Raw genomic sequence first — 27,179 nt, 5'->3', positions numbered from 1 at the left:
TTGGAAGGCAAAATCACAGAGGCAGGGGAGAGCAGCAGAAATTGTTTCCCCACCCAGGCACACAGATGCTGTTGCTGCTCAGGAAGGCTCTGGCTGAGTTAAGAGCAGCCCTCTCTGTGCAGGAATGCAGCTTCTCTGTGTCCCCAGACTGCTGTTCTGGATCTTGGCCACTATGGTAACGTTATCTGGAAGATGGGTGTCAGATGTCTGGATGGGGGGGGGCGCAATTTCAGTGCTTGCCCTAGGCGCTATTTTCCTCTGTGATTTTCCTCCAACGCCTCTGTTGCTGCGAGACTGCTCCCTCTGCTGTTTACATTTTCAGTGAGACTTGCCTGAACGGAGGCATTTTGCTGCTCTTGAGCAGCTAGTCTGGAAAGCGCCACAGTCTAGAATAATCTCTGTTCTTTACCTAATGAATTCATTCAGTGAGCACGAATGAAAAGAAATACCTTCAGTATGGAATAATGTGTGTAAATGCATCTAGGACTACAGCCTTCAAATAATTTAGAGCATATTTCTATTCCCGTTTGCCCCCCAAACCACTCACAAAAAGTAATAAAAGTTACAAGCGCTGTGCAAATTACAACAATCCAAAATGGCAAGATATCAATAATGTACGGCTCTTTCAAATTGTAATTTGAATTGTGCTGGTAACTTACAGTACATTGCATTCACCTTTATGAGCCACTCTGAGGGCCTTTTTGGCTATAAATTATTTCAAGGTTGCTGTTCCATGTGCACTTACACACATCACAGTGGTCTATCTCCTTCTCAGACTGGAAGATCAGATGAAGCCTTGCTTGTTTTGTTGTCTTGATGGAGTCAATAGTGTTGGAGATGCAGCTCCTGATGGCATCGAATCTTAGCACCAGCAACCCTATTGACTACTAGGGGCATTAGGGGTAGGGACAGCCAGTAAGCACATTCTCCCTCTAATCATCCTTTCTCCACACCAGTTCCCCTTTGTTAGACTGATAGTCTTGGGTTTCATTCTCTCACCTGAGAGAGAGACTTCCGTCTTCTCCCCTTCCTCACTTCTTGTATGAAGCTAGCAGCCGAGCATGTAGGTCTTACCTATCTCCCTGATGGATTTCCTAAATAAACTACTTTATTTGGAATTTTTACTCCATGTCTCCAGATAACATTAATTAGCAGTGTGCTTCCTGTGCACTGCTTCCAATTACCTGTGCACTTCCACTGTAACAGATAAAGAAATCTCCCCAACCCCAAGTTCTCAAACTAATAGTAATGTTACTTTGTTATTAGACCTCCAATACTTGATAATTAGAATTGTTTTGATTGTGTGTGTGAGAGACTTGTTCAAGATTTTCTGTATATTATGGTAAGCTAACTAATAAATCCTGATTTTTTAAAAAGAATATATTTCTCCTTTTTCTTTTCAAGCAAAAGTGTGGGCAAAACACCTTGATTAAAAGTTGTTAGCGCCACCAAAGACAAGACAAACATTGCTTTGAAAGCAGGTTTGGGTCAATGTGGAAGCAAGTCCATACTGATTTATTGCCAACCTACCCAGCTATTTCCAGTTTTGACCAGCAGCAAATGGTCAAAATATCCTTTCCTCCAGGAAATTGAAAATTCTATGCCCTGTCCCCAAGAATTGCTGGAGATCCAGCACCAGATGGCATGATCTTTTGCATCAATAACCCTAATGACCACTAGGGGCATTGGGACTAGAGATAGTCAGTTAAGGTCTCCTTCTCTTTCTTGTTCACCTCTCCCTCTGTGACCCCTCAATTGATAGAATGTACTTGGGAACTACGTAGCCTACCTATAAACTCTTACAAATTTGGGTGCCCCAGGCTCAAACTTTAAATATTACTTATATCCAACAAGAATCACCTGTTAGCATCCTAGACAACACTCACTTTTCCTGGAAGTATAGTGCTCTTCAGTCACTCACCATCTTTGCATTTAGCAAATGCCAGAGGGCTATAGGCCACCTCCAGTCGGAGAGGTGAAGGCTCTCGCCTTCAGGAGAGCCTTAAAGATCCATCTTTTTAGTCTGGCATTTAATGATATCTAGTCTTAATTTTGACTTAGTTTATTTTAATTTTTTCTATTATGTGTTTTTGATTAAAATATAATCTGCCCTAAGCCAGTTTAGGAAGGGTGGAATATAAATTGATTGATTGAATGAATGAATGAATGAATGTTATTATTAGCCTCACACAAGGTACCAAGCACCAGGAGTTGTTTAATGCATTTCAGATGGATGCTTTCCAGTCACTGCTTGCCATTTGCATACCTAATCTGTCTGGTTTAAGGAGGACAGATATTGGAATTGAATACTTGAGAGAGTCATCAACTAGCCAGTCGTTAGGCATCAAGGGGAGGATGTATTCTGCATTACTTGGAGTTGGAATTGCTGTTATTCCAAGACTGAAGATGGGCTCCCTCCACGTTCCAGTCACTTTTGGTTTCCGTTTTGCCAGGCCTTTGTATAACTTCCATTGCAGATCTTTAAGGCTATCGAAAGTTACATACACTCCTGTTTAGGAAAAAAGCAAACATTGGATGCACACACTGCATTGCACATTTTATTTTACTTAAAAACAAAAGAACGGCAAACACACAGGAAAACATGCTACATTTGATTAAAATTGTGGATGCCAGATACCCATTTGTATGGATGCTTGGGACTTGCTTTACTTTCTGGGAGCAATTGGAATTCTGCTGTCATTGTTCCCAGATTTCAAATGGGAACTGTAACAACCATTGCAATTAAACTGGTGCAATTATATTCTGTTGTAGAGTTTGGAACAGCCACCTAATGGCGCAGCGGGGAAATGACTTGATTATCAAGTCAGAGGTTGCCGGTTCGAATCCCCGCTGGTATGTTTCCCAGACTATGGGAAAGACCTATATCAGGCAGCAGCAATATAGGAAGATGCTGAAAGGCATCATCTCATACTGTGTGGGAGGAGGCAATGGTAAACCCCTCCTGTGTTCTACCAAAGAAAAACCCCAGGGCTCTGTGGGTGCCAGGAGTTGAAACCGACTCAATGGCACAGCACACTTTACCTTTACAGTTTGGAACTGCTTGGAGTAATCTTAAGAAAGAGACTCAATAAATTCATGACAGCTTGTGATAATTACTTTTTCTCAACTTGCATCTTAAGTGTAGGGCTGTCACCTGGTTAAGAAAACCATGGAGTGGATCCTATGCATATTTATTTAGAAGTAAGTTCCACTGTGTTCAATGGGACTTATTCTATAGTAAGTGTACTTAAGACAGCAGCCTTGATTGATTAAGTCTGTACATACTTTAGGAAGAAATAATAGTTCCAAAGCAAGAATTATAATATTTAGAGGAACACATGTGTTGTAACAAGCATCCTCTTAGAGCAGGCATTCTTTGTGAGAAAATGAGGAATGCCTTGTACCTACCTGCAGTTTTCATAAGCGTGTTTGTGCTTGTAATGCATGTGTGTGCATGCATGCACACATACACCAATTAATCAAGGGCTCCCTTAAAAGTGTTTAATTTATTGATATAACTGATTAATCAGTTCAACACTACAGATTAATCAGTTCAACACTACAGTCCTCCTTAAGGGCATATCACTTTGAAGATGCATGGAGGCTTCTTATTGATGGGGTGTAAACTAAGCAGACTGGCAGGGGCGTAACAAGGCTGGAGTGGGCCCAGAGACAAAATTTTAAAATGGGCCCCTCGCTGATACACACACACACACACACACACACACACACACACACACACACACACACACTTCACAATATATAGTCATGTGACTTGCCTCTGGGGGGGCCCTCGAGGCGTGGGGGCCCCTAGGCAGCCACCTCCCCTTGCCTAATAGTAGTTACGCCCCTGCAGACTGGCTTTAAACTACAACTTAGCGGGAAAGGAATGGATGCCATCCTTGAGTGTAACAGATAGGCATTCTAAGACTTGTATCAGTAGATGATCTATAGGGAAAAAGAGTGAAAGAGACCAAACCCCACCATCTCTATCCTTTATGTATGATGGTAATATCACAGCAGTGGTGTGCCTAAGATTGGGAAGCAGGAGCAGCTGCTCTGGATGCAACTTGGAAAGGGCCAGAAGCAGAATGAAATACCATGTAACTGATGGTCTTTGATGATATTGATACTATCAACATGCAATGTTTCCTTTTCACTATGGGATAATGCAAGTTTGTTTTCAAGATATCAGATTAAAGGACAGACAGCAGCTTGCTCAAAGGCTTAGCAAAGACAGCAAGCCTGACAAATTTTTACTGTTGCAGTTTTTAATAAGACCTGTGCCTGTAGCCTAATGCAGTAAATCACATTCAGTCATTAAATCTTGGTGGTGAGGAAAAGAAAACTGAAGACATGTGACACTTGACAGCAGCGCATGTTTTACAAAACTGCTCCCAAGTGCAAGCAGTCTGAGCAATAAGAGCTCTGAACTTCAGCAGCAGCAGTGATTATACAGGCATAGTGGTGCCTATAGCTAAGGCTAGAAGTAAAGAAGTGCATTCTGCCATTATACAACCTGGAAATTCTGTTGGTCCTAAAACCCAAAGCATTTATCCAATCCACCTGAAATTTGGCATGAAGTAACTTGGTTACAAGTGGCACCAAGCTTCCAAACTTGGTGTAGATCTGTTTATCATTGACTGAGATACACAAGTTTAAAAAGTGACCTCTGAGAAGCAAATTTGCAAATAAAAGTGCCCTATTTTATTACCTATATCCTGCCCTTTCAGCAAGCTCAAGAAAGCTATTTGCAGAATAGAGTAATACACCTCCCTCCCGCCCCATCTCTTTAAATGCATCCAAAAGTTCAGGTTAGTAGGAGGGTATGTACATTTGCCATTTTGAAAACAAACCAGTCAGTATTCCTCATGTTCTTAGCCTTTAATGTCACCATTATTGCAATGAATGGCAAAAGAGGGAATCAACATTTGTGTGACAAAATTCTTTTCTGCAAAGCAAGCTGGGGGGAGTTGCCTTCTCGGCTGAATGCAGAGGTGGCATTCTATTGATCATAAAATCCAAACCATGAGTACAATCCACCTGAAGTTCAGAATGGAGTAACTAAATGACAAGCACCACCGGCCCCTCAAAGTTTGTGCAGACATTTTGATAAAAGACCAAGAAAATTGCCCCCCCAATTGAAAAATGCATTTTTAAAATCCAGAGTATTTGCACAATGACAACATATGCTTCCAGCTCTTAAGATCACAAAAACAGTCCTGCTGGATCAGGCCCAAGGCCTATCTAGTCTAGCATTCTGTTTCACACAGTGACCCATCAGATATCCCTGAGAAGCCCACAGGCAAGAGATGAGGACATGCCCTCTCTCTTGCTGTTGCCACCCTGCAACTGGTATTGAGAGGTATCTTGCCTCTGAGGCTGGAGGTCTTCCTTCATTCCCCATTAAGTTTACTCCACAAGATCCAATAAGAGCTGCCCAGTCATGAATGGTTCTTTTCTATTTGTCTTACAGCCTGATCTTAAACATATTTACTCAGAAGTAGGTCTTTCTGATTTCAGAAAGGACTTGCTTCCTGGTCGTAAAAGAGTAAAATTTCAGTCTTTTAAGCTGTTACTCATGAACCACTTGCACCACAGTTCTTTCATTTAACCCCACCAAGTTTGCATCATGTGGTAGATTGTACCATATTTACCTGAATAGAAGACAACCCAGAATTTAAGACAACCGCCTTAAAAATAGAGGTTATGCCTATATTTACCCAAAAGGAGGACTCTGAATTTAAGACCAACACCCCCCCCCCATTTCTAACATCAAACAAGGTAATACAAATTAAACATCAAATTTAGGTAAATACAGTACTATCCCAAGCTTGCACATTGTGTCCTGTGCTTGCATGGTAGCACTCTTAATCATTCCTAATTGTATTTGAATACAAGTTTGCTAACCTTCAGTTGTTCGTGATTTAGCAATGGGTAGTTTTTGCGGTGCGGCCTGAGGTAGTAGTTTCTTCTTTCTGTGTATCAGTGTAAAGTACTGTATCCTGCATAATATCTTTCCTCTAAGACATTGGTTTTGGAGGACATCAATTGGCAAATGAATGCATTCATTAATTAAAACCAGATAAGGAAGCAAGTGTGTTGGTGGCAGTACTCCAAAGCCATGTTTTTGTTGCCGTCTAAACATATCACGTTTGCTTTTTGACACAGTCAGATGCTTGGAATGTACAGAAGTGCAGGTGTCTTTGTCTTCTTGCATATTTTTTGCTGAATCAGGACCTTTCTTTATGACATCATCATGTGGCACACTAAGGCAAATTTGATCAGATTTCTGGGACTCTGAGAGTGTGTTATCATGTTTTTCAGTCTTCTTGAAAGATTTTACTATGGAACAAATAATATGGAAAAGAGAGGCATGGGATTCCATAAAAGCCATCCCATCAAAGTGTTTCTCTTGCCCTTGTTTAATGTTTGCAAGGGCCAGCATCAGTTCCGACACCTGCACGGACAAAAAAGGAAAAAAAATCTTTGTTGCAATAAACTAATAATGTTTATATTCTACCTTTTAACATAAGGATACACAAGGTGGCTGACAATAATTAAAAGCTACAGTGCAGAATAAAAACAAAACTAGTAAAACTAATTAGGAGAGCAGCGGAAACCAGCATAGACAGCAAAACCTGATCCATCATCAGCTCCAGTCCAAAAGCTCCCTCAAAGAAAGTCAACTTTGCTTGGTGCCTAAAGGCCAGTAAAGCCAAAATGAGACAGACCATGAGAGTGGGAGTTCCACAGTGTTGGTACTATTATTGAAAAGGTCCTGTCTTTTGTGTGGTCACTATCATACATCTGATAATGAAGCAGTGGTGTAGCCACCAGTGGGAGGGGGGGTGTCAAATGTCCCTGGGCTATCAGGGTCAATGGGCCACCAAGGGACCCCCTGGTCCTCCTCCTACACTCAGCTATCAAAGTGCTTGCCAGCTGGAAGTGTGAGGAATGACCCCTCTCCTGCTCCTTCCCAGATGGTACTTTGTTTGCTGACTGTGTGCTTGCTTTCTCTCCCTCGCTCAGTGAGGGAAAGAAAACAAGCACCCACGTGGCAAAGTGCCAGCTGGGAAGGAGGAGGAGAGGAGCCACGCATCCTCTTGGTTTCTGGTCATGACCCCTGCATTGACATGCATCTGACATCGATGCAAGGGGTGTGGCTGGCACACGCACATGCATGGTAGAGGGGGCCACCGGCAAGCCCTCTAGGCCCCTGCAATGAAGGGCACATGGAAAAGTCTTCCAATGAAGATCTTAGCTGGGTCATGGGAAAGGTGGTTCTTAAGGTAGTCCTAGGTCATTTAGGCCTTGGTGTGTTATCTCCTTTAGTGGATTGGATTTAAACAGCAATAAATAAAAGAGCTTTTGACTAAAAAGAGTTCAGTTTTTTTAGCATATGACAGTCACATGGAACTTTTTTTTGAAAGTGTATTTGGCTTCCCATATATTTAGTGATTGCTGTATTTTAAAGACACATCCTTATAAGAAACAAAAAGGTTGGGAGTTTAGAAAGGATCCCTGGAAGAAAGGCAATGGAGCCAGAAGCAGGCTGGAAAAGCTTCAGCAGGGCACTTTCCAGATTAGACCTTGCAACGGGATCACATTGGATCTTGGAAGGGTGCTTCCACACTTCCTGTGTTGTGACATTGCAGTCCCTATGCGTACAGCAGGGTGCCGTTCACATTGCCAATGCCTTGTCTTGAATTTGATTGCTGCAATATAGAGCTAGTATGTCGTATATCCAGCGTAAGGAAGTTGCTGGTTTTTGGGGTTGTTAGTTGCTGTGAGACTGCTTCCTCCGCTGTTTACGTTTCAATGTGAATTGCCTGAATGGAGGCATTTTGCTGCTGTTGAGCAGCTAGCCTGGAAAGTGCCCAGGGGCTGGATTGAAGGTAAATGTGTTTAGCAATAAAACATTACATTTACTTCTTAATCACTATGCCTTTTATATAATGTATCACAATGCATTTCCTCAAATCAGTAGCAAACTTAAAAGAAGTTCCCATCTCATGCTGCTGTTATATCACATTGGTTCTGAGCTGAAAAAGCATAAAACACCAGTGTAAGACCAGTGTACCTCTGACAAACATGATTGCCATGTTTGTGAAGCACGGTTCCAGATCTAAGAAACATGGTGTTTCAGGGATGAGTTGGCTAGGAGGTATCTATTCTAGAAACTTCAGAACTAATTAGAAAGTTTGTGACTTTCTAATTTTTCCAATTGTGAGTTTCTAAAATTGTATGATAAATTTACAAACACCTATGCATAAGAGAGATAAAGAAAATACAGGAAGTGGAAAATACTGCAGAATTGCCTGTCACTCACTTTGCTGTGGCTTGTTGGTGGCTTGCCATCTTTCACTTGACTCATTGTGCTTACACTTTGGTGGAAAGGCAAAACAGCTCAGTTCTAGAAAAAAGAGAGCAAGATGTGAGGTTTTATAGGACAAATTAGGTTGTTGTAGTAAAAGCTTTCCTGTTCAAGAGCCTGTGTCATCATACAAATGAAGCAGACATGGGGATAATTATATGTTACATGCACACACAGGTTGTGGAGGTACATTGAAGGAAAAGCACATTAATATGATGAGGCCTAAAGACAACAGAAATGGAAAGAAGGAATCCTGATATCTGGAATGTTATTTGGTTACAAGGGGCAAACTGACAGATGTGCACCACATTTATACAATACATAATCTGATTTGCTGGAGCATCAGAGCATGAATACTGAACAAATTGGATGAAAAAATATTAAGAAATGACATGAAATAAGAAAATATGTGACAAAGTATGTAATAGAGCCATATACAGTGGGTATAGGAAAGAATCACCCCCTTTGATAGACCTTAAATTCTGGTTCCCTTACATCCTGAAATGAAAACACAAAGAAAATTCCCTTCACCAGCTGTACTTATCCAATGCAACCTATAACATCCAACTGAAAAACATCACAATTACAGTCCAGAAAATACTTCTCTATCAACCTTGCACATCTAGACGGAGCAATATTTGCCCACTCCTCCATACAGAACTGTTCAAGTTCGGTCACATTGGATGGTAGGTGTTGGTGGACTGCTATCTTCAAATCTCTCCACAGATTTCCTATGGGATTTAGGTCTGGGCTCTGACTGGGCCACATGAGGACGTTCACTTTTTTCTCCTTCAGCCACTGTGTGGTCAATTTTGCTGTGTGCTTCGGATCGTTGTCATGTTGAAAGGTGAAACTTCTGCCCATCCTCAACTGTCTGGCAGAGGGTAGCAGGTTTTCTTCCAGAATCTGACGGTATTTTGCCCCATCCATTTTTCTTTCTACCCTAACGAGAGCCCCAGTCCCTGAGGCAGAGAAACACCCCCACAACAGGATGCTGCCACCTCCATGCTTCACTGTAGGTATGGTGTGTTGTGGATGGTGAGCTGCGTTGGATTTACTCTAGGTGTACTTGTTTGGTGTTGAGGCCAAATAGTTCAATCTTGGTCTCATCTGACCATAAGACCTTTTTCCATTTGGCATCAGAATCTTCAAGGTGCCTTCTGGCAAAGCTCAAACGAGCTTTAATGTGGCCTTTCTTGAGAAGTGGCTTTCTCATTGCGACCTTCCCGAACAAGCCACATCTGTGGAATGCTCGTGAAATTGTTGTCACATGCACAGAACAACCACTCTTTGCCATGAAGTCCTTTAACTTCTTCAGAGTGGCCATTGGCCTCTTGGTAACCTCTCTTACCAGTTTCCTCCTTGCTCTTCCATCCAGTTTGGAGGGCCAACCGGATCCAGGGAGGATAGCAGTCCACCAACACCTACCATCCAATGTGACCGAACTTGAACAGTTCTGTATGGAGGAGTGGGCAAATATTGCTCCGTCTAGATGTGCAAGGTTGATAGAGAAGTATCCCAACAGACTCAAGGCTGTTATTAAAGCAAAAGGTGGTTCAACAAAATATTGACATTGGGGTGTGTGTGTGATCCTTTTTCAATCTCAGTAATTCTTGTTTTTTATTTCTGACACTTTTTCTGGACTGTAATTGTGATGTTTTTCAGTTGGATGTTATAGGTTGCATTGGATAAGTACAGCTGGTGAAGGGAATTTTCTTTGTGTTTTCATTTCAGGATGTAAGGGAACCAGAATTTAAGGTCTATCAAAGGGGGTGATTCTTTCCTATACCCACTGTATGTCCTTTCAGTGCAGCGTGTAGTAAGGGAATGCAAAGAGTGGCAGTCTTTTCCTCCTTCTGTTCCAAACAATAAGCAATTATTCCTTCAGAGCACTTATATCTCACATAAAACCCATTGGTTCTATATGTACTAGGTAAGTATGTTATGCTTGAGCAAGGGGGGCTTTGGACTATGCTTAATTCTAGGGATGTACAAATCAATTTGGATTTGAATCGATTCAATCCAAATCTGGTCAATTTGGTTGATGAGCTCAAAATGAATCTGCCCAGACACTCCTGGCCAAATTTGAGTTCGAATCCAATCACATCAGATCCAATTTGATTTGAGTTCCTCCTATTAATTTCCCCAGATTCCCAGCTTGCTTGCTTTTTTAAAAGCTGAGCTCTAGCCCTTATAGAAATTGAGTTCTGGAGCAAAATGTGCAGTCACTATTTTTCAAGTGTTTGGATTCTTTGATGTCTAATAACCTTTCCTCATAATGAACCCTATGAGGATTTATTGCACACATTCATTCTTCTATTCATTTTGACTATCTTTGGACAGTGCCAACTGTCAACTGCCATGTGCCAACTACACCCCACCCGCAAGGCAGTGGGGTACTACTCAGTTTATGTTCTAGGAATTTTTTCAAGTGTTTAGACTCTTTGATGTCTAATAACCTATCCTCATAATGAATCCCTATGAGGTTGCATTACACACCAAAGAGTCTAAACACCTCAAAAATCCCTAAAATATAAACTGAGTACCCAGTGGCTTGTGGGTTGCGGGGTAGTTGACACATGGGGTTCCACTAATTCCCCACCCCCCATGCAAAGCAATGGGGTCAAAATGAACAGAAGAAATGAAGATGTGTAATGAAGACACCAAAGAATCTAAACACTTCAAGAATGCCTAAAAAATAAACTGAGTACCCCAGTGTGTGTGTGTGTGTGTGTGTGTGTGTGTGTGTGTGTGTGTAGTTGACACATGGCACTTGGCAGTTTACACTGTCCAATGACAGGCAGAATGAACAGAAGAAATGAAGGTGTGCAATGAATCCTCATAGGGATTCATTATGAGGAAAAGTTATTATACACCAAAGAATCCAAACACTTGAAGAATAGTGACTGCACATTTTGCTCCATAACTCCACTTCTACAAGGGCTAGAGCTTAGCTTAAAAAAAAAAAAAGCTGGGGATCCATGTTAGGTCTAGGGCAACTTTGACTCCCCATTATTTCCTATGGTGAAAAAATACAAAACCAGTAAAAACTAAAAAGCAAATCATTAAAAATCAACCAAGAGCCCCACTGCTTTGAAATTTGAGTGGTAGGTGCCACCCATGGGGACCTACCAACCACCCAAATTTGGTGCCTCTAGGACCTTTAGAAGTGGGCCAAATCAATCTGAATCCAAATCAAATCCAACTAGAATCAAATCTGATTAATTAATTAATTAATTAGATTTATATACCACCCTTCCAAAAATGGCTCAGGGCAATTTACATCAAAGATTTGAGTTTGAATCAAATCTGGCTGATTTAATTTGACCTCGAATCACAAAAATAATTGATTCATGCACATCCCTACTTAATTCCCCTCCTAGAAATCTGAAAGGTGTCCTTTAAGTGCAAGACTATTTCTTCTAGTGTGGGGACACTTAAACCAATATGAACACAAGTTATAACACAGATTGTCTACTACAGCTGCTACTGTTATAACTCCAGTTCAGTGTTACGATATGACAACCACATAACCAAAACTCGTTATTGACAAAAGATGGGGACAGGTTGCAATAGGCAGCACATCTCACTTTAACTCATCTTGGAAGTTCATGAAATTGGGATACTATATCTGTCTGTTGACCAAATACAGTAGTGGAGCTGGTCCCTACATCTCTAAAAGGCAGAAGATCTCCATCTCTGCATTCTGATGACTATTGAAATGAACTAAAAGCAGAATCCTATGCATACTTACTCAGGAGCAGGGCTTTTAAAAAAGAAATTTCAGAACTGCACAATGGTATGTGACTGTAATTCATGGGTAGTATGTGCTGCTACAACATAGACCTCAACATTTTCCTTGTCTGTGCATACTTTGCTGACTAGTCACATTCCATGACATTAAGAAGTCTACATAGTGTGTGGGGGGGGGGGAGGGATCCTCAGAACTGAAAATTTGGCAGCACTATTGCAGAAGAGTGTTATATTATTGGTGAAGATTCTTTGAGAAATAGCAGTTGAATTTATGGACAGTGTCTTTGGCAGCAGAAAGAGAAATGGGTATGTCTGGGTTCTAGAGGAGCCTGGACTACTCACATAACATTTCTCATTGTTATCAGTCACTTTTTACATCATAACATACTGTAACTTTAGTATGACTTGAATTTTTGAGCATGCACAAATATTCTTTTAAAATGTCCCTTTTGGTTTTGGGAATGGCACCCGTTGTGTCTGTGTGCACATTTTTAAAAGCCCTGGTCAGAAGTGCGTTCCACATAGGTAAAAATGCATGAGATTATAGCCTATAAAGAGTTAATTCAGGACTGTTGCCATGGCGAATACTGGGGAGGGGCTCTTCCAATTGTCTCTACCCCTTTTACATGCACAAACAAAGGACATGCAGACAACACTCCACCCAATTGCTCAGAAAGAAAGAAACCAACTTTGACCTTTCTGTGTTCTGACCAATGAGTGAAAGTCATTGGGATAACTGACAAGCCGTAGGCACTTGTTTTTCAAATGCATACAACTGATGTTTGTTTTATTAATTTGCAATATAGTTAAACAAATCACATTAAGCTACCTATATTATGTTCTGGCTGTTCCACATTGATATTCTCTCCCCTTCACCCCCAATCTCAGGAATCCTCACAATAAATTTTGTAGCGATGAGCCCAAGTTAGCTACACCGAGTTTTTAGTGAGTACACACCCTACTCAGATTTTTTTTCCCCTATACAGCAGGAAGGACCTGAAAACCTGCCTTTTTGCCAAAGATGTTTTGTGTCTGTTCTCCGTTTAGCATCCCTCCAAACTGACAAAAGACTCACCGTGCAGTCTATGCAAAAAACAACTTCTTGGAGCATCTGATCTCGGAGCAATACCCAACAGGAAAGATGCATTCAGTTACTAGGAGAAAAGTATAGAAAGGGAGGGGAAAGCGAACAGCTTGCCAGTCCTGGAGACCTACCGTAGAACAACTTGCATAACAGGAAAGGGGCAAGAGGAATAGAGACACTGGCAGAGAGAGGAAATGTTTTTGCTACGAGAGAGAGAGAGAGAGAGAGAGAGAGAGAGAGAGAGAGAGAGAGAGAGAGAGAGAGAAGAGGCTAAGAAACCTAGTGGAAAACATGTGAAAATGAAAAGTTTAAAAGGGACAGAATGAGTTGGATGCTTTTCTGAGTTCAGAAGCAACTCGGCACCAAAAGCAAACTTTGTTGTCAAGAAGAGCCAGGAGCAGAGCCTCCACTGTGCAAATGGGTTCAAAGAACCCGCCCCTGCCCCACTACTTGAGCGAGGGCATGCCCAAGCTGTGTGCAGGCACCCCTCTTAAAGTCTCGGGCCGGTATAGTGACGTTCTTTCCTACCAAGTGGGTTCAGGCCTCACCAACTAAAGATAAATCGGCACAATCAGTACTGAAGCCACTAGTTGGACTTCTCACATGTTTTGGCTTTCCGGAACGCATCTTGACAGATCAAGAATCAGTGTTCAACAACCAGGTATTGGGCCATGAAGGTGGTAGTATGAGGATGAGGAGATCAGTTCCAAAACCGGAGCTGGAGGCTTGCCCCCTAAGCAGCAATCTTGACCAGGCAGCTGTAGGCAGTGTCACAACTATCCAAGCACAGGGCGGATCTCTGCGCACTGGAACCATGTAATTGTTGTTGAAGGGAACAATCTTTACACCAAAGTTACACAGAGCAATTTTCCATGCAGACGATATGAGGAAATGCTGCGTCATGTGTTGCGGATGGCTCAAATGAGGATGGCTCAAAGAAGAAGAGAAGCGCCTTGGTAAGACCAATGAACAGCAGTGTTATTTAAATGCTTTTTGGCAGGGGTAGTTGTGTCATTGTAGCTAAATACACAGGATAACAACGTTTGATATATCACCTGCCTTCCCCCCCAAAAAAACAATATATCTTCTCTAGCATTTAATCAAGGTCACTAGTGAATGTAGGAATGGGCAGCATTACTCCTAAATCAGGCCCTCAGTCAGGCCCTCCTATGGACTTTCTATGAAGTCCATAGAAAGGTGGACTTCTTAATCCATCTTAAGACATTTAGGAGTGCAGGTCTGGCATGGGTTTGGACGATGCTATTGTGCAGACAATGTAGACTGTCCCCCTATGAAAACTTCTTCTCCAAGCCTGTCTGTTCAGGAGTCACATTTGAGGACTGTGTTCAGGAGGTCTCATGCTTGCATGAGTGCAAAATGTTAGAAGTGCTTGTAATCCCGCCCCCCTCCTTGGCACCTTCTTAGTTCCAAGCTCCAGCAATAGCACACCCTACACAAAAATATGCAATGCTGCAGCATAGGTGCACGCAACACATATGTGATCTCTTCCTTGTTGAAGGTGGAATGTCCATTGGGGAATCACTACACACACAGTGGATGTGTGCCTGCAGGAGTGGCAGTCAATTGGAAAGGAAAGAAGGCTGAGTGTGGAACATGCAGGTGACCCAGCAAATCTGCAAGCAGTTTCTGCACCGCTGATGCCTTGTTTCTGTGCTCTCCCTACCTAGTGGAGTGGTGATGAGAATCAAGAATTTTACTATGAGATTAGTAAAAAAAACACCTTGTGTGTATATGTGACAAAACTCACTGATTTATTGAGTTCAATAGGAATGGGCAGTTGTGTGGTCACATGTCCAGCTTCCATATACTGCACAATAATGTCCAAACCACCAGCAAAGGACTAAGCCTTCGCAACCACTCAAAAGTAAAGAGTTCAGAATGTTTAATTGCCCGTGGTAGTGCAATATGACAGGGATGACTGACAGCAATTAAAGCACTTGTGTAAATCTCTTCTGTGTGTAATTCTAAATATTCCAAAGCAACAGCTGCCAGTTAAACATCATCCTACAGACACACACACCATGGCACATGCAGTATTTTTAACATGGTCCTTGAGTGCACAAACATTAACAAGTTAATATATCATGACAACACATTGGAGCCAAGCTTGGCCAAGCTAAGAAAAGCCAGCAGGGGTAGCCTCGTGCATCAGAGTGGAAACATGGTCTGATTGGAGTCCATTGCAGGACTAGAACGCAGGACCTGTGCGGGCAAACAGCAGTGCCTCTGTTGCAAACCCACACAACAAAAGCTCCTTGCCTGCTCATAAGGGGACCTGACAGTTGCAGTCAGCAAAGCTGCACGACTGATAATGAATCACATTGTTCAGGAAACCATTTCAAACATCTTAAATGTAATTTTTAAAATGTAGCTGAATTACCCATTTAATAACCAAACCTCGAATAGCTGCACCTGTGTCCAATAAATACGTTGGGGGTAGTGCAATCTGAAAGGGACAGGGAAAACTGTCAGCCTTGTGCGTCTTTGAAGAGCACCCTTCAGAAAAGCCCTCCTGGTTGAAATCTGTGGGGTTAGGTGCTGCTGAACACTGCTAGTCCTTCAGAAAAGAGCACCCAGCAAATCTGCTGGGTCCCAGCACAGGAGTGGGAGCATAATCCCTGGAAACTGACTAGAGTCCAGGACTGGAACCAGGAGATGTGCAACCTGACAGGGGAAACTGACAGCCTAGTGCATCAAAGATGAGGACTCTCAGAAAAGCCTGCCAGGGTGGTGCAATCTGACAGGGATAGGGAAAACTGACAGCCTCATGCATCAGAGAAGAGGACCTATCAGAAAAGCCTGTCTTGTTGAAATCTGTGGGGTTGGTGGAATAGGAGAGGGTGCTGAACACTGACAGTCCTTCAGAAAAGAGTACTCATTGAAGTTAAAAACAGGGGTGGGGGGAGTGGGACCTGCTGGGTCCCAGCCCAGGAGTGGAAGCATGGCCCCTAGAAACTGATGGGAGTCCAGGACTGGAACTCAGGATCTGTGTGTGCAAACAGCAGTGCCTCTGCTGCAATCCCACACAATGAAAGCTCTTCACCTGCTTATAAGGGGACGTGACAGATGCAGGCAGGAAAGTTGCACAATTGATTAGGCTTGCCTATTTTCCCAAAGCAACAATTTTAAAAAATGTTTTAAAGATAATGAATGGCATTGTTCAGAAAACCATTTCAAACTTCTCAAACATAATTTTTAACAATGTAGTTTAACTTTTCATTTAATTACCAAACCCCTAATAGCTGAATCTGTGCCCAAGACAAAACATCTTAAACATAATTGTTAAAAATATAATTTTTAATATTTTAAAGATAATGAATTGCATTGTTCAGGAAAAAAACATTCCAAAAATATTAAACATAACTTTTAACAATGTAATTCAATATGTCTCATGTTCATGGAATTTGTTCCAGGGTAAGAGTTTCTGATATTACAGGGCAAGAGTCTCTTCAAGGTATGGGCAACTGAGTGGCTACACACAGGAAGACTGAGCATGAACATACAACACGGAGGTTTATCAGGAATGGAGGAGGAAGTAGTGAAATCTGATGTGGTAGGGGAGAATAAAGCTAGATTGTCAGAAAACCATACAGAAAAGGGGTTGTTGAGAGGCAGGAGAAACCGTTGATACACCGGGCAGGGGCTGCTGCAGCTGCCCTAACCAGCAGGAGAAGATATCCGGCCACTGGAGATCCTTGCCTACACAATTTCCTGAACTGCATTGATGCTGAGTCCAGAAGACTCCAGCGAGTTGCTCTGAGGCAGGCTGAGCAGAGCAACTCTGTCGGAGAAGGGAAGGCAGGGGCTGCTGCGCCACTGCCAGGAGGGAGCAAGGGATGAGAACAAGCAACCGTGCAGCAGCTCAGCAGCTCACTCCAGCCTAGCTCTGACTCACTCAACTCTCTGTGTCAGAGGTCCTGGAGGAGCAGCAGAAGCTGGGTGGGGCCGAGGGAGGGAGAGAGGGAGCTCACTCAGCTAGTGTCATGCCCTTACTTTCGAATAGTGAGGAGGATGAGGAAGTTGGCAACCCTCCAACAGAGCAACAGGAAGAGAGTTCATCTGTTGGGCTGCAGGAAGAAACGGAGGCAGGCCAAGTTGAGGCTGCAGCTCCTGAGGGGCCATCAGAAACTGCACAGGAGAAGCGGGGTGGGTGCAGAGCCAAGTCCTGAGCCAGAGAGCACGCAAACAATAACACCCCAACTGCAGAGATATAAGCATTGCCAGTGACAGCTGGAAACACTCAGATGGAGCAAGCGGCTGCTTAACAAGCAAGATAAAAGCGGAATTGTTGGCAGCTGATTGGAGGAGGAACCTAATTAGTCAAAGCACTATAAATCAAGGCCAGCAGGCAGTGAATGCTGCTGGAAGCAACAAGTCTCTTTGAGCCTGCTACAGCTGAACTTCTGATTAAGAGGAAACCCCTGCTTTGTGTTGGCCTCTAGAGACCCAGGCTTTTCCTGCTGCTACTCTGCTAACCTGACCAAGTCCTGACAGCTGCTCTAGCTGTAACACCTCCCCCAGGAACACCTTGCACTCCTTTTGCTCTGGAACGGTGCTATCTGGTGAGCAGACTGAGTTTGTGGGGGAGACTGTCTGAAGCTGATACTTCCAGTAAAGTGTTCTCTTGTGTTTTCTTTGCAGACCAGGGAGGATTTCAAGGAGCTGTTTCTGACCTTGACTTGGATACCAGACAGACAGGCTCCTGACAGCTAGCTCATTTGGCTTTCCAGCAGCCTTCTGAGCTTCCCTTCACCAGCTCAGTGAGTTGCTCCTCTGACTGAGCAACTCTCTGTCTCAGTTGGAAGCAGATCTCCCGGGCTGGAATCAACCCCAACAACTTTTTTGCCCAAGTTGGGCAGGGTGGGACCAGGGAGAGAGCAGGAGGGAGAGCGAGGGAAACTGGATGTAGTTTGCAGGAAGGACATCCTGGGCTGGAGTCAACAATGCTGCTGTGATGGACTGGACTGGAGTGGATGAGGACAACTTAAGAATGCAGCCCAGCCAGCCTAGAGGGAAAATATTTTTTCATTCTCAAAAAGTTATGGTACCCAGCTTAATATCAGCACACTGTGCTCTGCATACTGGCTACTATATCTTTTTGTTGTTGAATGGGGAAGGAGTCCCTCCCAAAGGGAGTATCTGGTTTTTGTCTTTTGTACTCCAAAAGGTGGCTATTAGCTGTCTGTGTGTTTGGGGGAGGCATTATAAAGGAATTGGAACCCCTTGCTACGGTCCATTTCTGACCTCTTGCTGCCCGAGGCTCTTTGGCATCCTTGTGCCTGGTGGGTTGTGCATTTTGTGTGTGTGATATGCTGTGGGGGAACTAGCACCCGAATGCCATGAATGGATTGGCTCTTTCCATGCCTGGCACACATAGGGGCATTGGTGGCACATAGGGGCATGCCCCATGATTGGTGCAGACTAGTAGTGTTGCCATGGGTAGTGTTGCTATGGATGTTGAGAAAGTGACTGGTTGAGGCTACAACTTTCTGAATTGTTTTTTTAAAAACCACTTCCCCCTTCTTCTCCCATTTTGTCCTGGGAGTGCACAAGATCCTGAGTAAGTTACCCTGAAGGTTTATTAGTGTAAGTGGTAATCGGTATAACTGGGACTATAGAATTGCTCTGTAAGGACTGGAATGAAACATCTGAAGAAGAAGAAAAATTCCACCAGGGTCCTAAGAAATGAGTGTGGAACCTTTCATGACATCTCATAAGTCTTTTTTACCCCTGTGGTATACCTGAAAATAAGGGGATTGTTAGGTGTTTACTTGGAAGGAGGAAAGATCCCGGTGACCCTTCTCCACTTCCCAGTGGTGTGTTTAGTGTTTAAAACTGTCTGAACTGTGAAGATCTTTTTGATTGGGGTGGGGAAAAAATAATTTTTAAAAGAACAAAAACCCTTTGACCCTCTCCTACATCTGACCAGCAGAGGTGCCCCTAAAAAAAAAATTCACGGTTTACTCCACCCAAAACTTCCAATCCATGTTCCCAATAGCAGGTTTTTGAAGGTTTTTCCTTATTTAATTTATTTATTACATTTTTACCGCCTTTAACTAAAACAATCCCAAGACTATAAAAATTACACAATAAAAATATTAAAATGGAAATTTAAAATACCAATCTAATGAAAAGTTAACAGGTCTCTCAAATGCATGGTACAGATAGGAAGTGTACTGAAGTGCACTTGGTATTCCACATAACAGGTGAATAGCTATAACTGTACACTGTATACAAGAGTTTTTGTACAAGCATTAAAATGGTTATAAGAATAGGACACACTCATCAAAAATGTTAATGGTAAAATTTGGCAATATCAACATTCTGATTTCTTCATTTGAGTCCTGTTTCTCCCCCAAATAGCCCCACAATCCTGCCCTGCACTCTGAGTGTAGACAACCAAGTTCATCATACACCACCTACTCTAGGTTAGTAGCTAGTAGCAACCTGATTTGTGGTGATGGTAGTTCCTAACAGATCAAATCCTAACTGGGGTGTGTGGGTTAAAAATTACTTATAACTGCATACTAAACCCGGCCCTAGAAAGTGGATTTGCTTACTTGCATGAGCCATCTGGAACTTCTTGCTACTGCCTGGATATCCATATCCCCAGTCAGACAGATGCTTGCTGCTTCTTGCCCCTATAGCAAGAGGAGGTATTTGTGGGGGGAGGTTTCTTTTCCCTCTAACCCTCTTTCTCTTCTTTTATATGGCACCACAAAATAAGCAGGGGGGGCATCTTCAATTCCTGAACATGGGCCCCTTCAGGGCTTGCTGCACCCTTGAGAAGAGCGGAACCAAGCAGTAACTGCTCACATGCACCTTATCAATTGATGTAGGGAGACAACTGAGTTCTGGGGCTGGGAGGAGGGCGAGATGGAGATGTTCCTCAGGCCAATCAACATTTTCAAAATGTTTTCATTATCACATCACAGCTTCACCTTTAGCAATCTGCATTTATGAATGATACTTAGATGGATTTTTAAAAACCAGGCTAAACTTAGGACTTGATTTATCCAAAGCATCCTGGAGGAAATATTCACAAAATGGAAGACAGCAGAAATAAGGAAGGCTTGCTCGGGTTGCTGCCCACCTCCTACCTGAAGGCACAGGCCCGTGGATGAGGATCTCCAAAGATAACATCAAGGCATGGATCCCCACCCTTTCGCACTCATTTCCCACTTTAGTTTAGTTAGACTTGTTTTGAAAGCAGAAAGACATATGCTCTGCTGGTCAGTACCTTTGTTAGGTAATACAGTATGGGTCTGTAATGTCACAAAGAGTCCTATTTGCACTGTGAATTTTGATTCCTGCCACAGTTATTATCAGTTCCTGCTCTGAATTATGCTGCTATGTTTTGGGGCTTTTGACTTAGCCATTTGTGTTGGTTTTTATTTATTTTGTAATTGCTGATATTATGATTTTATGTTGTCTACAGCTTCTTTTCAAAGGCCAGAAGAAGGATGGTATAGAAAAGATTTAATAAGTAAATAAAATGAATGGCCATATAAAAAGGTGTTTTCTTTTATCGTTCCCCCAGTATTTGAGGTATTTGTAGCAGAAGGCACAAAGCAACTGGTCAATACAGCAATGAATATGCTTGATTAGCAAAATGCATAATATTCAAATTAGCCTGCCTCAACATAGATATATGTTCTATGCCTTTATGTGTTTGTTAATACACTTATATTTAGGATTAAAACTATCTGGAATCACAAATCTATATTCTTCATAAAAGGGAGGTAACTTATGATGTAAAAATAGTCTGAATAAAACCTGAATAAATCCAGATAAAATATCTACAAAGACAACAAACAAAATATACTCTCCATGGTTAAAAAAAGCCCATCAAATATATATAGAGAGAGATCTGCAAAGATATGAAGTATATATTAACAAATACAAAAGGGTGTTCCAATGGGAGTCCTAAGTTACATGGGAATTAACAAGCTTCTGTATCCATAGTGTAAAACAAACTCTTCTGCATGTCGCTTGTCCTCCCATGCTATGGCACAGCACAAGGAGGTACTTAATCCAATTTAATGTCTCCTACACCAAATGTGTTTTGACCTTTGCAGTCTTCATCAGTGGCATTGGTACTGAAGAACTACATTTCTTGTGGTCCCATTTATTTATTCATTCATCCATTCATTCATTATTAATTTAATAAATCTTTATACCACCCACTACCAAAGTCTCTAGGCAGTTTACAGCATAAACAAAACAAACCAAGAATGTAACAGTTAAAACATGATTCTACATTGCCACTCTTCGCCGCTTCATGCGATCGTGGGGTGGGGTTGTGCTTTCGGCCCCTTGAGGCAAGCATGGAGGCCACCATGTTTATAACCCATCACTTGATACGGGCCAGCCAATAAGGATGCTGGAGCAGCCACTCCAAATTAAGCTGATTTTGATTTCACAATGTGATGATATAAAATCACTTCATAAGTATAAAATGTCATTTGTACTTTTAAGCTCTAGTCTCTTCATGATTAAATCTAAAAGCTTATTTTGTTGCGCTACAAAAAAAATGAAGATTACTTGAGGTTTCTCCTCTTCCTGTGAGTTTACACACTTGCCACTTGTCTGCCAGATCTCATTGTGTCACTTTTGCAGCAGGAAAGTCAAGGGTGACCAGAATAGTCATTTATGGTGTTTCACATTTTGTATTCCAGTCTAAAGCAGAGCTTTTCAAACTTTTTTAGACCTTGCCTCCTTTGATCTGTCAAATTTTCCAAGCACTTCTCCTGTATCAAAACCTCTGATGGTGTGATATTTTACAAAAGTTAGCAAATTTAAAAATGAAATAATAGGTCAAAACCTACACACTCATTGTGTACATACTCAGAACTTAATAAATTTTGGGTAAAATAATAATAACTAGCTGACCGGGTGCAGAAGATATTGTCCTCCTTTTGTCCCTCAGTACTGGCTGCTATTAGTTTCTAGCTGTTCACTGTTATTCTCTTTATGTATTTCCTTGGTAACTGGTTATGTTATATATATTACTCCATGTTAGGTTTTTCCATTATCTTATGTTTTGGTTTGTTTCTGCTTTTTGAGCTTTATAGACGTTCACATTATTGAGGTGATTTGCCCCAGTTCTGCAGGTTTTTTTTTAGCTCTTTATGAATTTCATGGTTTTAATTTAGCTATTCCTTTGATGCTAGCCAGTCAGGGACAGTCAGCTTAGAGCCCTGCCGGCCTCATTTTGTTCTTTTGCAGCCCCACTTTTGTTTTGGTCAGTAGTATCTCCACAAGATTGTTTTGGCAATTATCATTTATGTTCCAGTATCAGTTGTCATCTATGATTTCTGTTTCTAGTTATCATTCTTCTCACCATTGTTTGATTGGTTATTAGTACATATTTTTAGCTGTTGTAATGAAATAAATGATCTCTTCATACATTTTTGTTCTAGTCACGGGTGGGTTTTTTCTCCTTCTGTTTTTACTCCTCAATCTGGCCATTTGCTGAATCTGAGTCTCTCCCTGGACGGGGTTGCGCTGTCCCTGAAGGAGGTGGTCCATGACTTGGGGGTCCTCTGGGACTCGCGGCTCCTGCTCAAGCAGCAGGTGGAGGCCGTGGCCAGAGATGCTTTTGCCCAGCTTCAGCTGGTCCACCAGTTGCGGCCCTATCTCAGCCAGTAGGCCCTGGCAACAGTAACTCATGCCCTCATCATCTCTCATCTGGATTACTGTAATGTGCTCTACCTGGGGTTGCCTTTGAAGATGACTCAGAAGCTTCAGTTGGTCCAGAATGTGGTGGCCCGCCTGCTTTATGGACGCTAGGAGATATTATAGTGTGACATCTCTCTTGCGGTCGCTGCATTGGTTACCTACTTGCTTCTGGGTTCAATTCAAAGTGCTGGTTCTCAGCTTTAAAACTCTTCAGAGCGTAGCACCTGTTTACCTTCAGGACTGCCTCTCCTGGCCAGTTCTGTCCCATCCTGTGAGATCTTCTCAGATTGCCCTTCTTTCGGTCCTTGGTCTCAGAGAGGTCCGTAGTACTAGGGCCTGTGGAAGGGCTTTCTCTGTTGCCGCCCCTTCACTTTGGAGGTCTCTCCCCCGCCCCGCCCCCGATTCAGTCTGCCTCCTCCCTTTCAGCCTTTAAGATTAAGATCTTATTGAAGAGGTTTCTTTTCCGCTAGGCGTTTGACCTTTAAATCTCTCTCTCTCTCTCCTTTTTAAAATCTTGGATGCTGTTCTTGCCTTGTACCCTCGCTGAGTCTGTGGATTGGGCAGTATATTAAATCTTTTAATAAAAAAATTAAAAAATTCCATGTCCAGGATCCTCTGTTTGGCTGTTTTCACCTTGTCACAGCCCATAGCAAGCAGGAGGGATGGGGAGAAGCCCAGTAGTGCCACTTGGTTGTATTTCCCAGGAGATTGGAAATTGTTCTGCAGGGTTAGTGGGACCAGGCCCCATGGGCAAAGGACTAGTTTGATCCTGTGGTTGAGAACAGTCATACAAACTTCAGCCTCAGCTTTTATCGAAACCAGTTTCCAAACAAAGAGCAGCATTGGAGACACAGCAAGACAACTCTTAGGACTTTAGATTGGACACGTTCCAGTGCAAGAAGATTGGAGGGGGATCCTGGGTGGGAGCCATATAGTAATTGTGCCAGAGGCTTGGCCACATATAGTTTGAGTGCTGCAGGTACATAATGGCTGCCCCTGGTCTTAAGGAACCTCAAGATGGCAGCAGAGATCCTCTGTGCTAAGGCAACGTGGTCACAGTGGGCCTTTCTTGAACCAGAGGCATGAAGGACCACCCCCAGGTATGTAAAACAGGTGAACTGCTCAATTCTGTGTCTGTCTATATTCCAGTGATGGGTCTTAGGTCTTCTGGCGAAGGCCATGACCTTAGTGTTTTGGTACTTTATTTCATGTTGCTCACTCTTGCAGTACTGTGACAATGTCTCCAGCACCCTTCTGAGGCCTCCTCCAAAGGACTGAAGCATCGTCTGCATAGAGTAGGATGGAGATGGTTCTTACAGCCAATTTGGAAGGGTGGGAGTCAGGGTTGTTAATTCAGGTCTCCATGGCATTGATGTAAAAGTTGTACAGAAGTGGGGCCAGGATACAACCCTGTATGACTCCCATCTGTGTTGATATGGGGTTCGTAAGGTGTCCTTGGGGGCTACATCTCACTCTGAGTGTTGTATCAGTGTGGAGGGCACAGATCAGATAAAGCAGACATCAATCAATCATGGTGAATAGGAGTATGTACCCACCTGCTGTCAAAATGATCTTTCTTTATTATCTGGACCCTTTTCAGTCTGGCTTCCGCCCTGGACATCAGACTGCCTTGGTTGTTCTAGTGGATGACCTATGCTGAGAACTAGGAGAGCCAGCATGGTAGTGGTTAGAGTGCTGGACTAGGACCGGGGAGACCCAAGTTCAAATCCCCATTCAGCCATGAAACTAGCTGGGTGACTCTGGGCCAGTCACTTCTCTCTCAGCCTAACCTACTTCACAGGATTGTTGTGAAAGAGACATCGCTCTGGGCTCCTTGGAGGAAGAGCGGGATATAAATGTAATAGTAATAATAATAATAGACAGGGGGAGTACATCCCTGTTCCTGGACCTCTCGGCGGCTTTCAATACTATAGACCATGGTATCCTTCTGGACCGCCTCTTGAGTATGTGAATTGGAGGTACTGCATTGAAGTGGTTCTGGTCCTTGGCGAGGAGGGTCCAGAAGGTGGTGCTGGGGGAACTACTGCTCGGCTCCGTGGCCACTGGCCCGTGGGGTCCCGCAGGGTTCGGTCTTGTCCCCCATGCTGTTTAACACTTACATGAAACCGCTGGGAGAGGTCATCCGGGGACTTGGACTGAGTTGTCAGCAATATGCGGATGACACTCAGCTCTATCTCTCCTTGTCACCTGATCCTAGGGAGGCGGTGGATGTCCTGAATCGGAGGCTGGAGGCCGTGATGGGTTGGATGTGGGCTAATAAACTGAAATTGAATCCAGATAAGACGGAGGTACTGTTGGTCAGTAGAAGAGCCAATTGGGATGAGGAGATTTTATTGGTTCTGGATGGGGTTGCACTCCCCTTGAAGGAGCAAGTACACAGCTTGGGGATACTACTGGACCCGGCTCTGCTTTTGGAAGCTCAGGTGGAGGCGGTGGCCAGGGGTGCCTTTGCATGGCTTCAGCTAGTGTGCCAGCTGTGTCTCTTTCTTGAGAAGGCAGATCGGGCCATGGTTACCCATGCCTTATTCACATCACGGCTGGATTACTGTAATGAGCTCTACGTGGGGCTGCCCTTGAAGAATATCCAGAAACTGCAGCTAGTGCAAAATGCAGCAGCTAGGGTTTTATCTGGAGCTTCCTGGTGGGAGCACATCACACCCATTCTGAAAGAGTTGCACTGGCTGCCAGTTCATTTCTGGGTCCAATTCAAGGTGCTGGTTTTGACCTTTAAAGCCCTTAACGGTTTGGGCCCGGGATACCTGAGGGACTGCCTGCTCCCAAAGGTTGCTGCCCGCTTGATAAGGTCATCTGAGGGGGCTCTGCTCTGGTTGCTGACAATGAGGGAGGCTAAGTTGTCATGCACTTAGGACAGGGCCTTTTCTGTTGCTGCCCCCAGACTCTGGAATGCTCTCCCGGTGGGTATCCGCTCCTCGGTCTCCATCACAGTTTTTAGAAAGCATGTTAAATCGTGGCTTTTTACCCATGCTTTTATATGATTGTCTCCACTGCTGGTTCTTGTATTTTGTACTGTTTTTATGCTAGTGTTTTAATCTAATTTTTAAAAATCAGATTTGTTTTTATATTTTTAGCTCAATATTTTAATATGTCTTTTTTATAATCTTGTTTTTAAATTTTATTGTGAGCCGCCTTGGGATTTTCTTAATGAAATCTAAACGCCTCCTCCCGGCACCAACGTCTCATCCACGCATTGAAACCCCTCAGCGCTGCCTGTCTCACTGTATCTGCATGTGGAACAGGCAGCATTTCTGAGAATGCTACCTTGTGGGTCCTGGACTTGAATAAGCTACCCATCAGCTGAAATTTGGCTTCCAGGTCCTCCCAGCTACATTTCCCCACATCGTTGGTGCAGACGTGCACTATGACAGCTGTCTCCTCCCCATCACTGCCTAACAGCCTATCTAGATGCTGTGTGATGTTCACAACCTTTGCACCAGGCACGCAAGTCACCGTGTGGTCAACACATGGGTCACAAACCCATCTCTCTGTACCTCTAATGATCGAATCCCCCAGTACAAGGAGGCCCCCACCCCCGGAGGAGTATCTTCTGTGCGAGAGGATATGGGCTCATCATCCACGGAAGGGGTCCCTTCTAAAGGAGCATTTCCCTCTTCCTCAGACCAATGTCCTCCTTCCCCGAGACCTTCATTATCTCTGAGAGCAGTGGAGGTATCAGCCCTGAAGTGGGATGCCTCTGCTATGTCCCTGAAGGTCTCATCTTCATGCCTCACTGTCTCTCTGAGCTTCTCCAGATCCGCCACCTTGGTCTCGAGGGAAAGAACTTGTTCCCTGAGAGCCAGGAGTTCCTTGCACTGAGCACACACCCATTATTTCTGCCTGTGGCGCAAATAGTCATAGATGTGGCACTCTGTGCAATACACTGGGAAGTGCCCCCTGCCCTGCTGGCTTTCTAGATTTGTACTTCCCTTATCTTAGGAACATAGGAAGCTGCCATATACTGAGTCAGACCATTGGTCTATCTAGCTCAGTATTGTCTTCACAGACTGGCAGCAGCTTCTCTAAGGTTGCAGGCAGGAATCTCTCTCAGCCCTATCTTGGAGAAGCCAGGGAGGGAACCGGAAACCTTCTGCTCTTCCCAGAGCAGCTTCGTCCCCTGAGGGAAATATCTTGCAGTGCTCACACATCAAGTCTCCCATTCATATGCAACCAGAGCAGACCCTGCTTAGCTATGGGGACAAGTCATGCTTGCTACCACAAGACCAG

At 43.3% G+C, this 27,179-nt stretch overlaps 1 protein-coding gene across 10 annotated transcripts in view; it reads right to left on the bottom strand.

Moving 5' to 3' along the window:
• Positions 1-2,094: 2,094 nt before the first annotated feature.
• The window catches only part of LOC128345002 (uncharacterized), a 39,774-nt gene continuing 14,689 nt past the window's right edge, over positions 2,095-27,179 (bottom strand). For 4 of the 10 annotated variants that reach the window (XM_053296219.1, XM_053296220.1, XM_053296222.1 and 1 more), the window contains exons 2-4: positions 8,333-8,416; positions 5,911-6,460; positions 2,095-2,509 (exon numbers count right to left, since the gene is read on the bottom strand). In XM_053296219.1, the coding sequence (XP_053152194.1) occupies positions 2,226-2,509; positions 5,911-6,460; positions 8,333-8,377 (879 nt within the window). In that variant the 5' untranslated portion in view covers positions 8,378-8,416 and the 3' untranslated portion in view covers positions 2,095-2,225. Of the gene's footprint in view, positions 2,510-5,910; positions 6,461-8,332; positions 8,417-13,205; positions 13,345-15,615; positions 15,673-19,795; positions 19,877-20,328; positions 20,734-27,179 lie in introns of those variants that run through there. The other 6 variants (XM_053296218.1, XM_053296221.1, XM_053296216.1 and 3 more) reach the window with 6 other exon arrangements.

Source organism: Hemicordylus capensis, chromosome 2 (assembly GCF_027244095.1).
Source record: "Hemicordylus capensis ecotype Gifberg chromosome 2, rHemCap1.1.pri, whole genome shotgun sequence".
Taxonomy (NCBI): Eukaryota; Metazoa; Chordata; class Lepidosauria; order Squamata; family Cordylidae; genus Hemicordylus; species Hemicordylus capensis.
Note: the sequence above shows the minus strand (reverse complement) of the source record. Positions and strands in the feature narration are given on the sequence as shown.